Below are 15,542 nucleotides of genomic sequence, written 5' to 3'. Positions count from 1 at the left end.
CTATCGAGGTGGGTTCCAAAATCACAAAGAATAATATCATCGGGTTACTATCGAGTCCTATCGAGGTAAGGCAAAAAAACCAAAGTCTAGTCATATCGAGGCCTATCGATTCCTATTGAGGTGGGTCCTAAAAATCCCGAAGCCGCGTACCATCGAGTCTTATCGAGTCCTATCGATTCATATCGAGGTATGTTCTAAAATTCCCAAAGCCTTGTATCATCGAGCCCTATCGAAGCCTATCAATTCCTATCGAGGTGGGTCCTAAAAATCCCAAAGCCGTATCTCATCGAGTCTTATTGAGTCCTATCGATTCATATCGAGGTAGGTTCTAAAATTTCCAAAGCCTTGTATCATCGAGTCCCATCGATTCCTATCGAGGCATAGTCTAATCCATTCCTCATCCTATACTATCGAGTCCTATCGATTCCTATCGATTTCTATCGAGTTTCATGAAAATATCAAAAAAAACCCATATTTCTTCATTGCCAGCCCTGATCTATTCTATGAACAAAAATCAACAAAAAAACCAGGCACATACACATATTGCAGATTAAAAACGAAATCCCTCACCTTCGCTTTCTTTGAGGTTGTTTCCTAAAAATTTGGTCGGCTTGCTCGACGTTTTCTCCTTCCCCTTCTCCGATCGTCACCCTTTGGGAGCCCTTATTCGTGGTCGTGGAAGACAATGAAGGTTGGGTTCTATGGATTCAATCGAGGCCTATCGATTTCAAAGTTTGCTTGGTTCGGGTATTTTGGGAGAGAATACGGAGAGTTTGAGAAAATTATGCCAGGGGTATTTTGGGTAGTAATGACATTAGTAGCACCAAAACGAGAGGCTTATAGGGATAGGGTATTTTTCAAACGGAGTGTCACTTATTGCATTAAACTCAAATTTCCCAAAGTAACATACCTCAATTTAAAGTTTTCCTTAAATCATGTTTTTTCCGTTTTCTGAGTTTTAAAAAGTAACATTTTGGTTACTTAAAATATTAATAAGTTACCAATTAATTACTTTTTCATGAAAATTTTATTTTAAAGCATGTTATTTTATATATATTTTGGTTACTTCCAAAACTTATTTGTTGAAACTTTTTTATCCTAAGACCCCGATTAATCATTTTTAAGTTATATTATGGTGTCTTATTATTTAAGATACTTTTATGTTGCCGATTTGTCATTTTTAGAAACTAATGAGTTACAATAAAGTATAACAAATTAATGTGTAGCTTATTATTAAAAGCTACTTTTAGTATACTATACAATAATTTTTTTAATGAAAAGTTTTAATTCACTTTTTAGTCACTAATGTAATTTACATGGGAGTAGTAATTTTTTTTATTAATCAAACAAAAAAGAAAGTTAAAAGTTACTTTTGAATAATAATAATAATAAAAATACATTTCGGTATTTTATTATTAAGTTTTGTTTAATCAAATTAAAAAGCAAGTACATAGTTACTTTTTAAATACAATATAGAAATTACTTATTTAAATTATTAAGAAACCTTTCCGTATTTTTTAATAAACAAAGCTTAAAAGAAACTTAAACGGTACTTTTCAAACACAACACAAAAACTATTCCATCCCATCATCTTCTTCGTCGACGTCAAGAAACCTATGCTTTCCATATACCAAAACGACCACCTTCAAGAGTAGGTCGCGATGGTACCACTCTTAAGCCCAAACAACCAACGATATACCCGAAAAAAGCTTCTAAAGTCGTGGAATACCCACAAACTACTCTCCGGAAAAAAGCCGACATATAGTTAGAGTAGCTGGGTTGTGTTCCTCTCGAAGAGCTTGTTCCAATGGTACCACCCCTGAGACTCGGGGTGGTCAGAGTTGGCTAGAAAATGCAGTCAAAATGTCACCGACGCTATCTTTGACCGGCGTGTGCAGCGGCTTCCGCCAACCATTGATGACGAAACTTCAGCCGAAGCTTCGTCGGCAACCGCTCTTCCTAGTAGTCCGACGCGTGTATAGAATGGATGCTCCGGTGGTTGGCGACAGCGAGGATAGAATAGAAGAAGAGAGAGAATGAATTAAGATATATTTATTAAGTTTAAAAAATAATATAAAAAAACATTATATTTGTAATTAAAAAAAATAAAAGTAAAACTGTAAATAAAATGCAAAAATCAATTCTACATGTAATTTTTCCTAAATTATATATGTAAAATTCCAATACAACCGTTGTTCCAATTATATATATATTTTTTAGAAACATATTTATTTAATTAGAATTGTACTTATAGTTGGATTTGTAATAATATAATTTTTTTTTGTTGAGTAATGATAACTTTATTGTTATAATATTATAAATTATTTTTGAAAAAATTCAGCTGAATAAATAGTATGCGATCAATCAAAAGGCCAAAGAATATTAAATGTGAAGAGAAAGTTATAAAAAGGAGATTGGTTGAGGCTCATTGTTTTTCTCAGTAACACTCTCTCCCTCTTCCTCTGTATCATTGAGGCTCTCTCATGAACTCTAAAAATGGGAACTCGGATGGGTTGTCCATCGTCATCTCGGCTGGCCACCATTCTAAAGCCCGGACAACATGTAGACTCAGGCGAGCTCTTCTTTCTCTGCCTATCCCTCGCCAGGTACTTGACTTTCTTGGGTTTTTATTTCTATCTATTATAACATATTCTCCTTTCATTCTCTTTGTTTCTATATATTTATCTCTTTTTCACCATTTTTTATTCTTGATCTTGATTTAAAGCTTTTGAGTTTTATGGTTTACTTTTCTTTTTCTTGGTGTACAAAAGATGGAGGTAGTGTGAGTTCATTTTTTTTTTTTGTTTATTTGGATTCAGGGTTTGGATTTTGTGCTATCAAGCTTTGATTTTTAGGGTTTTTTGTTTTTGTTTTTATTTTTTCGGGGTCACTGGCTAAAGATGAAAGAAGTTAGTGCTGCATTGCGTAGTATGTAATTATGGAGTATGACCTAACCCAGTGTTATTTGTTATTAGAGTAATATTGCATGGTCTGGTTGTTATGGTTGTGGAAACTTGTCTTAGTGGTGACATTGTTACTTTATCACTCATGTCTTTATGCTTCCTTTTGTCCCAAATTTATGGCTATTCTTCCTGTGATTTTTTCACCCTTTTCCCTTTACGGTGTTAATGAACTATATGGTTGAGTTTGTTGGTTTTCTGGGTGGAAACTTTAGCCACTGGTTGAGTTGTTATGTAAAAGCCATTGACTTGGGTGAAAGTTGGATGTTCATAGCATGATTGGGAGTTAGAACCCCCAATGAACGTATCAGCATCGGTGAACTGTGGTCTATACGAAAATCTTGGTCTACTTAAAGTTTTCTTACAGATAATGAGACCCAGTGGCGACTGGCTACCATCTTTTTTTATTTTTATAACTCAAACTCCCGGAAATAGTTAAAATTCAAATGATTAATTTAATGATTTTCTTAGTTTAGAGTTTCCTGTTTTATTATAAATAAATAGGCCTTTGAGTACATCTGTTTGAAGAATGGGGAAATGTTTAGTGGATAAGAACCAAGCTTGGTTAATCATAGATAAGCAGGCGAGGAGCCTTTAATCATTGGGTTGATTAAAGAGAAGCTTTATGGTATGGTGCTAAGAGGGCTAAAAAGTTGTGGAGAAGAGTGGGGGGATGGGTTGCAGTTATGTGGTCAAGTGACTAAATTGTTCCAGGACCAACACCCTAATTCTTAGTAACCATACTGTTACAGAGTCGGTTCTTTGGAGCAGATGTAACCAATGTATGAGATTTATGAGCAATTTTTTAATTCATATGGTTGTATTTGGTAAGATTTTAGGATCTTTGAACCAGTTAATCAATTACCTTTCGGAAGGCCTCACTTTTCAGAAATCCCATACCGAACTAACTTAGTTAACAAGAAGACCTATTTAACCTGGTCTGGGGGTAAAGCTTGTTTCAGTTTATTTGAATTGGTGGATATTGTGCAAATCTCTAATCCTGGTTGTAATGTTGATTAGCTGTTCCATTCTTTGAATGGGATGCTTCATTTGTTTATATTAAAATTGTAAATTTGACTTCTAATAGTGTCTCTTACTTGGCTTGGTTAACTTTGAAAAAACAGGGGTATTGACTTTGCAGTTGCAAACAATGAAAAAACAACTAGATCATGTGTGAAGATTTGAGTAGTAAACAGCATGCTTTGATATTGTTTGGTTGTAGTACATTGACTTATTAATTTGTCGTTCTTGCTTGTGAATACTGCATACCTTTATCTATTGAACTTTACCACACGCTATTGCCCTCATATTTGTTTGCATAATACCGTTTCCTTTTATGCATGCGTGCATTGGGGTGGGTAGAGTGCAGAATAAGCACACCTGGCCTGCACTATTCTCTAGAAAAGTGGCAAGTGAATGATTTTTACTTTTGTATGAATCATTGTGATTCTATATCCATTTTTGCAAATGCATTCTTGATTGTGAGCACTTTTTAGTTAAATTGCTTGCTAATTTAAATATGGACATGGTAGATTTGGTGCATCTAGTTAATAATAGGATGACTCAAGGAATTTAGACAACAACTTGTTGCTTAATTGTGATACATTCTTAAGAAATTTGTGAATTTTATTTCAACTTCAAAGGAGCTTATTGCTCTTGTAGCGACACCAAACCTAGCTGGTCTATTATGTTTCTCAGAAAGACCAACTAGGTACGAAATTGGTACAACATGGGACACCTTTTAAAGACTTATTATTATTATTTATTTTTTATGAGAAATTAGTGAAAATAACTTATTTTTTTTTAAGTGATTTTGCACTCTGGTCTGCTTTTGATAATTTTTTGCAAAATGACCTCTGTCTAAAATTCGACCAGCTGTCTAATATTTTTGAATGTTTGTTTGAATTTTTTGACACTTGTCTAAATTTTCAACCCTCTGTCTAAATTTTGAGAGGTTATTTTGCAAAAAATTATTAAAACTATGCTAAAGTGCAAAATGACTTTAAAAAATAGACCATTTTGCCGAATGACTCTTATTTTATTATTGGGTACAATTTGTTCTCTGATTAAATTATCTTTGTTTTTACAACTGGATTGTTGCTGGAAATATTAGCATAACACCTTGGTCTCAATATTTATGCATTCGCTCATATATAATTTTGTTATTTAAATCAAACCTTTGTTCTTATGTCTTTGTAGATATGTGAACAAAAAAGTTATATCTCCTTACAAGCTATGATTATGGTGGTAATGATTTCTGTAAAGGTAAATGTTAATACCAGCCAATGATATGCAGATTTTTTGTGTTCATAAAGAACAGTTAGACCTTTTATTGAAAAAGAAGTTGAACCCTTTTGGTTTATGATCATGCTTTATTAATTTAATATAAGTATTGCCCACTGCGGGCTTATTTATAGTCTTCATCTAACATCAGAATGTTTCTAATTGCTATAATTGTATTTTTTTGAAATTTTTTTCTTCTTTTAAAGATGTCTCTTAAAATGACTGTTATATGACTTTGTGCTCTGCAGAATGCTTGTAAAGTTGGATGGTTTTCTGAAAAGGAGACCAATGAGCTTTATACTCTAGCTAATGAGGTTGCTACACTATTGTATATTTTTATTTGCTTATGTTATTTATTTATTTTTTTGTCAAATTTATGGTCTGCATTAGATGGGTTTTTATGGCCCTTGCTTATTCATTTATTTTGTTGATACATATAGGGATGTACTTCTGCAGTCCAGGGGATATTAACACTGCACCTAGCTGTTTGGATTCTACCGTTGCAACAGTCATGACTAGGTGGGACTTTGATCTGGTTTACTGTTCAAAAAATTTCCCGAGCTTAGGTGAACTAAACGTTTCTTAAAAATTAATTTCAGCATTATCAAGTTTTTCATTGTTGGTTACATACTAGTGGTAGTTGAATCATTTTGTTGAATGTCCTTTTTTCAGGTTTTATCCACAATTGAAGATCGGCCATATTCTTGTTTCTCTTGATGTCAAGGTAGCTTTTTATATATTTTTTGTACATTTTTCATTTGTGAAGCATGTTGTAATTCCTCTTTGTTTATTTATTTGTTTGTTTATTTTTTTATTATTTCTTTCTAGCCTGGATATGGGATCTACGCAATTGATTTCCAGATATTGAAGAACAATGCGCAGTCTCAAGAGGAAAAGATTGTAAGCATCTCTTTAGTTAATTTGTATATGAAATTCTTATAGTTATAGGTTATATTATTATAGTCTGTTTCTATGTGTTTATTATCGTAATGCAAATATTCAACTCGTTTTTAGGGTGCATGTGTATGGCTTTTTCTTGGTCCAAGGGTTGGACTAGAAGGGTAATCCTGCATCTACTTTACTTGATTTTGACCCCAGAGCTTGGGAGACCTTGCAAACGTGTGCCAATATGCCTGTACCACGAGGGCTCTGTGTCTTGGCATGTTAACTTTCTTGATACAACTTATTCTGTGAAGATCAAAAGAAAACATCATTTTTTTTGTTAAATGTTATGTTGCGGGGCTCTGTGGGGCTGGTTGGCTGGGCTTCTAAAAGCCACTTTTTGGCTTTTGAAGTGCTAAAAGCACTTTTAATATTGTTTGGGTTTTTGATGCACTTTTGCTTTTAGCTCTAAAAGACATTTTAGAAGAAGCTAGACCCATCAACTTTATGGGTAAGTACTTTTTGGGAAGCTAAAAGTTAAAGCAAAAGTCCAGCCAATCATGCCTTATCTCCTGGCAAGTTAACTTTCTTGATTCAGCTTATTCTACGAAGATAAGAGAAAACTAATTTTTTTTGTTAAATGTTGTGTTACTTGAACCCAACCTGATGCCTCATACTCTACTCCACACTTGAGTGCTCCCATACTAATATTCTTTATGGTTGCATGATCTTTCCAATCTAACCTTAACTTTATGCATGCTATTCTTTGTTGCATTTGTGTACAAATAATATTCATGATCCATATACATATAGATGTAGCTAGTACTCAATGGGAGGTTAGATAGATTCTTTAGTCATGGATGGTTACATCAGCTTTAGTTGTTACATCTTTATTCAGTGATACAATTTTTCATACCTTTAAAAGGTAACTAAAAATAAATTGACTTTTTCAAATTTTTGGAAAGGCTGTCTCATGACATGGCGGTCACATATTTATTAATTAAAGAATAAAAAAAAATCTTATTTAATATTCATTTTTCATTTCTTCCTCATTCTTGATTCATTCATTTTATCCATTCCATGAGAAAAAAAATCATGTTGGAATCAATGGGAATAATTAATGTGACCATTATCTTTCCAATTAATGTTTATTGCCTAATTAATCTAAAAAAGTCAAAATTATTGATTTTATATATTTTATTTATTTATTTATTTTCATCATCATTATAATCATTTCTCATCAAAGACTTGTTTAGTGATTTTGTGGTAATCATCTATGGGTAATAACCATCGAGAAATCTTCTATATATATAAATATATCTCTATTTGCTTTTGCATTTTGTAATATTTTGTAATAGGAAGCCATATATCATTATGCAAATGTGACTTCCTTTGTATAAATTTGCTTGTTGACATCTATTGATTTGAGCAATATAGTTCTGCTGATTAATTAATCTTTATTTGTAAGGAATCTAAGTTTTGGGCATTCTCATTTAATGTTTGCAAAGCATTTACAACTTTGAATCAGTAGTTCAAATAACTGATTTCATACTTGCTAATTGAAGTGGGGTATATGGTTGTGGTCTAAATTGTACATTCTTTATTTTTCTTGCAGCACTTATTTGTAGCACAAGTTGATAATGTGGAGACATCTGCATGTATTATAACTCCTCAACAAGTAAAGTAAGAATCAATTTACTATTTTTCCTGGAGAAATCAAGGGAGTTGTTTGATATGAATCTATTACTCTTTGTTCTGATGATGTTTTCATTTGACATCTGTAGCTTCATTGTGAACGGAAGGGGAGTAAAGAAGAGAACTAATGTGTATATGGTTTGTCTCTTTCAATTTTATTTCTGGATCACTTAGTTTATATGGCAACATCTGGTGCATCTCTGATTGTTTAGAGGCTTAATATAGTAGCTCTTTAATCTCTCATGTTTTGTTTCCTAGGATGTCGGCCCACAGATGCCAACTAATGTGACTCCGTGATGAAATATGGAACAAATCTACTTCAAGCTGTGGGCCAGTTCAATGGTAAGCTTGTACAACAATCTTTTAGTTTTAAAATATTTGCGACCTTTGTCGTTCCATGACAGCCTGCAACTAATTTTCAGGTCACTACGTTATTGTTGTTGTCTTTATGAGAGAGACAAAATTATGTGACATTCCTGTCCTGTCAGATTATGTTCAGGCTCTTGCAGATGGATTCGATTCAGGTGTGCTAAAAGGAACTGTAGTTGTTTTGGGATTAATTCTTCTAATCTGATTTTTTTTGAAGAATAGAAAGGCCAATATATAGGCAAATTATAATGTACAAGATAGCTAAAAAAGGAAAGAAGTAAATATTACAACCTATGCTTAGCTGTACAAGACACCCTTGATATTTACAAATATGCTATCACTATTTCTACACTCCCTCTCAAGCTGTGTTGTATATGTTATACAAACCTAGCTTGGAATTAAATTCTTCAAAATTCGTTCTTGGTAGGGCCTTTGTTAGGATGTTGGCAATCTGTTTCTTTGTGAGAATGTAGTTGAGTTCAATGACTTTTGAATTTACTTTCTCAAAAATGAAGTGTCGGTCGATTTCAATATGTTTAGTTCTATCATGGTGAACCAGATTCTTAGCAATGTTGATTGCAGCTTGACTATCACTGTACATCTTAAATGACTTAGGAGAGTCAATTAGCCTTTTGAGCCACATTCCTTCACATATACCTAAGGCCAAAGCATGATATTCTGACTTTGCACTACTCCTTGAGGCCACAGACTGCTTTTTGTTTCGCCAAGTGACTAAATTACCCCATACATAGGTGCAATAACTATTGGTTGATCGTCTGTCGGTCAGCTCTCCAGCCCAACTAGAATCTGTGTAGACTTCTAAGTCTCGATTGTTGTGTTTTCTGAAGTGCAAATCAAGACTTGGTGTCATTTTTAAATATCTTAGAATACGGCGAACTGCTTCCAAATGCTCCTCGAAAGGATTGTGCATATGTTGGCTTACCACGCTGACAGAGAAAGCAATATCAGGTCTAGTATGAGAGAGATAGATTAGTTTCCCCACTAATCTTTGATAACCCCCCCTTTTTACTGTAGTTGAATCCTCACTTCGAATTGCTTTCAAGTTTGGATCCATTGGAGTGTCAACAGGCTTACTCCCAATCATTCTAGTTTTTTTTTTAAAAGGTCTAGAATATACTTTCTGAGATATAAAAATTCCATCTTTGGATCGGGCTACTTCCATTCCAAGAAAGTATTTGAGGGGTCCTAAATGTTTAATTTCAAACTCTGAGGCAAGAAGTTTTTTGAGATCTGAAATTTCACATGAATCGTCTCCAGTTAGGATTATGTCATCCACATAGACAATGAGAATTGCCAGCTTCCTTGTTGAAGAGAACTTAACAATCAGGGTATGATCAGCCTGACTTTGAGTATATCCATGTTTAATAACTGTCTTTGCAAATCTATCAAACCATGCCCGAGGTGACTGTTTCAAGCCATAAAGAGATTTGAGAAGTTTGCACACTACTCGACCACTAGAGTATTTTTTCATCCCTGGTGGAATTTTCATATAGACTTCTTCGAGTTCCCCATTCAAGAAGGCATTTTTTACATCCGACTGATATAAGGGCCAATCACAATTTACAGCAAGTGATAACAAAACTCTTATTATATTAAGCTTGGCGACGGGAGCAAAGGTCTCCTGATATTTAACACCATATGATTGAGTGAACCCTTTTGCGACCAACCGAGCCTTGAATCTGTTGATACTCCCATCTGAGTTATACTTGACGGTGAAAATCCACTTACAACCAACTGTCCGTTTTCCTTGAGGTAACTCAGTGAGAACCCAAGTACCATTTTTCTCAAGAGCATTGATTTCTTTATCGACTACAATCTTCCATTTAGAATCTTTCAAGGCCTCATAAATGTCTGTAGGAATTTGAATAAGATCAAAGGAAGAGACAAAGGTTCGGTACATAAGTGTTAGTTTCCCATAGGCAACATATTTTTCTATTGGGTGATTAGTACAAATTCTGACACCTTTTCGAAGAGCAATAGGTAGGTTAATGTCATCAATAGTAGGAGAAACTAACTCACGAGTCATAGAATCTATACCTTCATGATTTTCAAGGTCGCGAGCGGTTGAGTGTTTGAACAGTCCTTGTCTTGCAGGTTGACCTCTATATTCTCAGCTTATCTCCTGCAATAAACACAAAGTTCTTTGTTACCTATATCAAATTGTGCTTGAGTTTGAAGTGGCGGTACATTTGAGAGAGTGTTTGGATTTTCATCGGTGGAAAATGAAGTCGGACCGACTATAGGAAGTGAGGAGGACGGGCTAGATGTATTTTCTGGGTTGAGATTTGGTTGGATAGGCAAAGAAGAAGGCAAGGGAGAACCAGTTGACTGTGACAACATAGGTAAGGGTTGAGCAGTTTGATGATGTTCATGTGTGAAGACATTGGGTTGAAGAAATGCAGCCTGCTGATCATGAAGAGTTTCCCAAAGCTGGTATTCCTTTGAATGCTCCCCCTGAATACCAGGTTTGGGAAAGAAAGATTGATGTTAAAAAAAAGTGACATCCATAGTGTTATAAACCTTCTTTGTAACTGGGGAGTAACATTTGTATCCCTTTTGAGTGCTGGAATGTGACGCCCCACGTCACTATGACTGCTTTCTAGAATGACGACTGACCCTACAAACCAACACGAGTCTTTTCAGCGTGCTTTGTCCTCACTCACACGCTTCCTATGAAAACTTCCCAAGAGGTCACCCATCCTTAGATTACCCCAGGTTAAGCACGCTTAACTTTGGAGTTCTCAAGTGATAGGCTACCGAAAAGAAGATGCATCTTGTTGATATAGGCAGTACCCATCAATCAATTTAAGCCTTCTCCAACTGTGTAGTCCCATACCTACACAGTCTTAGAATCATCACACTTGACCTTCCCCAGGCGGTGTGGGATTGCACAGCTTACCCGGTTTTTCCCCTTACGGATCACGGGATTATGCCTGTCACATGGAATAGCCGATGAAGAGACATTTGTGAGACTTTGGATCAAGCTTTGTTCTTTTGTGATCATAAATATGGACAAAGGCAGTACACCCGAAGACTTTGAGTGGAAGATTTGAGGAGAAAGTTGAGATTTGAGGGAATGTTGCGAGTAATAGATTTCTTGGGGTTTTGAATTGTAGTACTCGGCTAGGCATACGATTTATGAGATAGGTGGCTGTCAGTACGGCTTCCCCCCAAAACTGTTTCGGAACATTATTTGTAAACATGATTGACCTAGAAACTTCAAGAGGATGTCTGTTTTTTCTCTCAGCCACCCCATTTTGCTGTGGAGTATCAAGACATAAACTAATATGAATAATCTCTTGCTCTTACAAGTATGGACCAAGAATGGAGTTAAAATATTCATTCCCATTGTCGGTTTTCAGAATTTGGATTTCTTGGTTGAATTGATTTTGAGTCATGGAATGGAAATTTTGAAAGATAGAAGCAATTTCTGATTTTTCTTTCATGAGAAAGGTCCATGTTGTCCTAGTGTGATCATTGATAAAGGATACGAACCATCTAGATCCATTGATATTTGTTACTCATGACGGTCCCCAAATATCACTATGTATCAGTGAAAAATGTTTTAAAGGTTTGTAAGAAAAATTGGGATAAGAGTTTCGAGTGTGTTTAGCAAGTTGACAAGCTTCACAGTGAAAGAATTTGGGTCGTTTGTGGATAAATAACTGAGGAAAGAGTTTTTCAAGATAACCGAAATTTGGATGTCCAAGTCGAAAATGCCACAAGATGATAAGATTGTCTTTCAAAACAGACACAGAATGAGAAATAGAATGTAAATGGTTACCACAACTTGATTTGTGAACTTGTTTATTTTTAGGAGAATCCTTGAGAATATTGTAATGACCCAACTACTCTAGACTTTGGACCATTAATGACTACTATACATAGACACTAGTTTTTTAATAAAATTTACAAGTGAAATAATCATAACTTCATTAAAACTTATAAAAAAAAATGTTAAACTACATAATATTTAAAGTAGGATATGAGATCCCATTATTTTTAAAAGAAAAACATAACATAATTTTAAATAAATTGATTACATAGTAAAGTGCGGAAAATACATATAAAATTTAAAGAGACTTCATCCTCGAATCGAACTCTCGGTCCTTCGATTCCATTCCGCCTCAATACACATCCCCAAGCTTCCAAGAACCTTTTCCTCCACCAAAGCTATTTTCCTGCACATATAAACATAAAGGAGTGTGCCTAATGCCCAGCAAGGAAAATCTAACACATAAATCATATACATAAAATTCATATCAACATATACTAAAACATATCATAACACATGTCACATATACTATAATGACCATTATTACTTGGGATCCCATAAACTAAACAAGTCATATGCCCATTAGATTTGTGGGGCTTGCTAGCTAAGCAAGTCATATGCCCATAAATTTATTGGGGCTTGTTAGTTGTATAGGTCATATGTCCAAGTCTACAAACATACATAATATAACATATACATAACACTTAAATCATAAGATAACATATAAAATCCTATCCTATTTTCCTTACCAAAAGTACCGGGATATGAGAACAGGTTTGAGACTTTGGAACACTCCTAAAAACCATCAATGAAAGGGTGAGTATACTGAAGAAAAAGGAATGGAAAGAATGGACGAACTATACCATCAAGAATATACTTACCAAAAACCTTATGTTCAAGATCTTAGATTTTCTATCCAAAAATAAAGAATAAAGTTAGGATGCTGAGTAGAAAACTGAGTAGAAAACTATAAGAACTTAAGGAAAACAATACCAAAATGAACTAGAGTTTGGAATACCTTGAATGCTTCTATGACCGATCTAAACCTTGAACCGAAATGTGCTATAAACCTTACTTCCCAAGTGTTTGGTAAGCTTATAATCCCCAACCCAAGTGTTTACACTCTCAGCAATAACCTAGCAACTTGCAGCCTCTGAACTTAGTTTGATGAATGAATAAATGGCTGGGTACTAGGTTCTATTTATAGAGTTCAAGAATGAAAAGATCTTCATTTAACTTGAATAAAATAATGGTTTTTTAAGTGAAAAATATTTGAATTATCGTTCAGCAGAGGCTGAAGACTTGGTCAGAAAGATGCTGGACTTATCAAGAGGTTAAAGATTAAAAAGAGAACGTTTTAAAAAACATTCAAAAATATACCAAAGGAGCTGATATATCGCTTGGGCCAGCATGCCCGAGGCTCGTCGAGGTGATCGTGCGAAGTTCCGTGTTTTTCGTATCCCTGTATTGCGATATATCGCCCCCTATAGCTGTGATATATCGGCATACGCTGAATATTTATACACGAAATTGCACATTTTCAACTTAATTTGAATTGAGTAAACAGCCTTGACTAAGTCCTCTAACGTTTTCAAAGCTGCTGACAGACCCCTAGATATCCAAATATTACTCTTAATAAACTTATTCCTCAAAAATACTAAATTATCATTAAACATACACATGACAAGTGTTACTTTCTTATTGGGTCTATCTAAAATCTTATCATATAATAAATATCACTATCAATATCAGTCATATTAATCAAACCTTGAGTTAAAATTAATATTCTTAAACTATAGGTTAAATTTAGAAAATCTACAAGTGTTACTATGAGTGTCCAATTAAATCCCAATTTGAACCAAAATTCACAGTCATAAAAATACTACTACTATTACTATTATACTACTATCTAACTAGCTAAGTAAAGTTCTTGGACTCTACAAATATAGAGTCCATCATGCATTTCAGCACTGTCATTCACCTTCACCGAGCCCACAACCTGAAATTCACAAAAAATTGGATAGAATTTAGTCACACAATTCAAGTCTCTTGTGAGTTTGCTTATTGAGAGAAGATTGCAGCTTAATTTAGAGACAAATAGAACAGATGAAATGAGAAGATCATCTGATAATTTTACAGAACCAATCCCCATCATTTTTTAGAGGGATCCTTCGGCAATTCTGACTGTGGGGCAATGATCACATTGTTTGAAGGTGGTGAAGACTTGTAAATCACCTGTCATGTGGTCGGAAGCCCCTGAATCCACTATCCAAAGACCTTTGTTGGCAGATGCAGTAAATGTGTGAGATGAAGAACCTTGATGACACATTATACTGACGTTTGCCTCAATTGTATGTGGTTGTAGCTGCTGCAGAAAATGTCGAAGAGGGTTCAGAGGTGTTTTGAGAGGTGGCAAACTTTGTTCCTTTGAGATGTGGCTGACTTTGTGATAGTTGGTAGAGCGCTCTCATGAAGTTGAAATAAATTTGTGAGATTAATTGGTTGAGATGGAGGAGCTATGAAATTTGGAGATTGAATTTTCATGATGAATGGGCAGTAGAGAAAACAATGGGCAACGGAAAAAAAAGATGTTTATAAACTCAAGATAGATGGAAAAACTTAGCACAAAAATGCAATTCTTTGATGAAATGGTGGGAGAACCCGAGATGAAGAGTCACAACCACAATAGGAAGTGCCGAGGAGGAAGACGCTAGAGAAAGGTGGCTGATCGGCATTGTCACGCGCCTACACGCACGCGCGCGTGGGAGAAGACACCTGGAAGTGTGGCGGCGCGTGTGACTCACGCACCACTCTTCCAGACCACGAGATTTGGGGTTTTGTCGATCGGAGGTGGGGCAAGCTTTCTGGGCAGGAGATGAGATTAGAAGACAACTCTAAACAAGATTTCTAAGTTTGAGCCTCAAAGAATGAAGCCCTAATTTTTTTAAGAAATGGCAGAGAAAAAAAATTGGAAAGATTTCCCAATTTTGGACTACAAATGCTCTGATACCATGTAGTTATTTTGGGATTAATTCTTCTAATCTGATTTTATTGAAGAATAGAAATGCCAATATATAGGCAAATTACAATGTACAAGATAGCTAAAAAAGGAAAGAAGTAAATATTACAACCTATGCTTAGCTGTACAAGACACCCTAGATATTTACAAAGATAGGAAATATTTTTATCGGCTGTTTGTATCCTATTTATATTTATATCTTTCTCCTCACTACTTGATCTTTTATGGCATCTGTCAATAAATCTTGATAAAAAAAACTGATAGAAACTAGACCAGATATGAAATCTAGAGACTAATCTTCATTGATATCAAGAATTGAGGTGTCAAGAATTTATAACAGATTAAAAAATGATTTGGTCGTGAGAAATAAAAAGGAGATAAGATCGTTTGGAATGCATGGAGGGGAGAAATATCTAAAGGACACGTGTGGCACTTTGTCAATGTTTAAAAGTAGGGGAAATTGGGCTAAGCATTTGGGCCTGGGCTTGGGTTGTTGGGCCTGATTTTTTTGAAGGAACTTGTGGATGTGAGGAAGGGA

The 15,542-nt window shown here is 34.9% G+C and overlaps 1 protein-coding gene across 6 annotated transcripts in view; it reads left to right on the top strand.

Moving 5' to 3' along the window:
- Positions 1–2,401: 2,401 nt before the first annotated feature.
- Positions 2,402–15,542, top strand: part of LOC133778506 (E4 SUMO-protein ligase PIAL2-like) — a 45,801-nt gene continuing 32,660 nt past the window's right edge. For 2 of the 6 annotated variants that reach the window (XM_062218461.1, XM_062218462.1), the window contains exons 1-6: positions 2,402–2,606; positions 5,160–5,225; positions 5,492–5,557; positions 5,684–5,762; positions 5,916–5,967; positions 6,072–6,143. In XM_062218461.1, coding sequence (XP_062074445.1) covers positions 5,686–5,762; positions 5,916–5,967; positions 6,072–6,143 — 201 coding nt within the window. In that variant the 5' untranslated portion in view covers positions 2,402–2,606; positions 5,160–5,225; positions 5,492–5,557; positions 5,684–5,685. Of the gene's footprint in view, positions 2,607–5,159; positions 5,226–5,491; positions 5,558–5,683; positions 5,763–5,915; positions 5,968–6,071; positions 6,144–7,740; positions 7,809–7,909; positions 7,959–8,078; positions 8,163–8,242; positions 8,793–15,542 lie in introns of those variants that run through there. The other 4 variants (XR_009869119.1, XR_009869117.1, XM_062218460.1 and 1 more) reach the window with 4 other exon arrangements.

This window comes from Humulus lupulus, chromosome 5 (assembly GCF_963169125.1).
Source record: "Humulus lupulus chromosome 5, drHumLupu1.1, whole genome shotgun sequence".
Classification (NCBI taxonomy): domain Eukaryota; kingdom Viridiplantae; phylum Streptophyta; class Magnoliopsida; order Rosales; family Cannabaceae; genus Humulus; species Humulus lupulus.
This window is presented reverse-complemented; position numbering and strand designations above follow the sequence as displayed.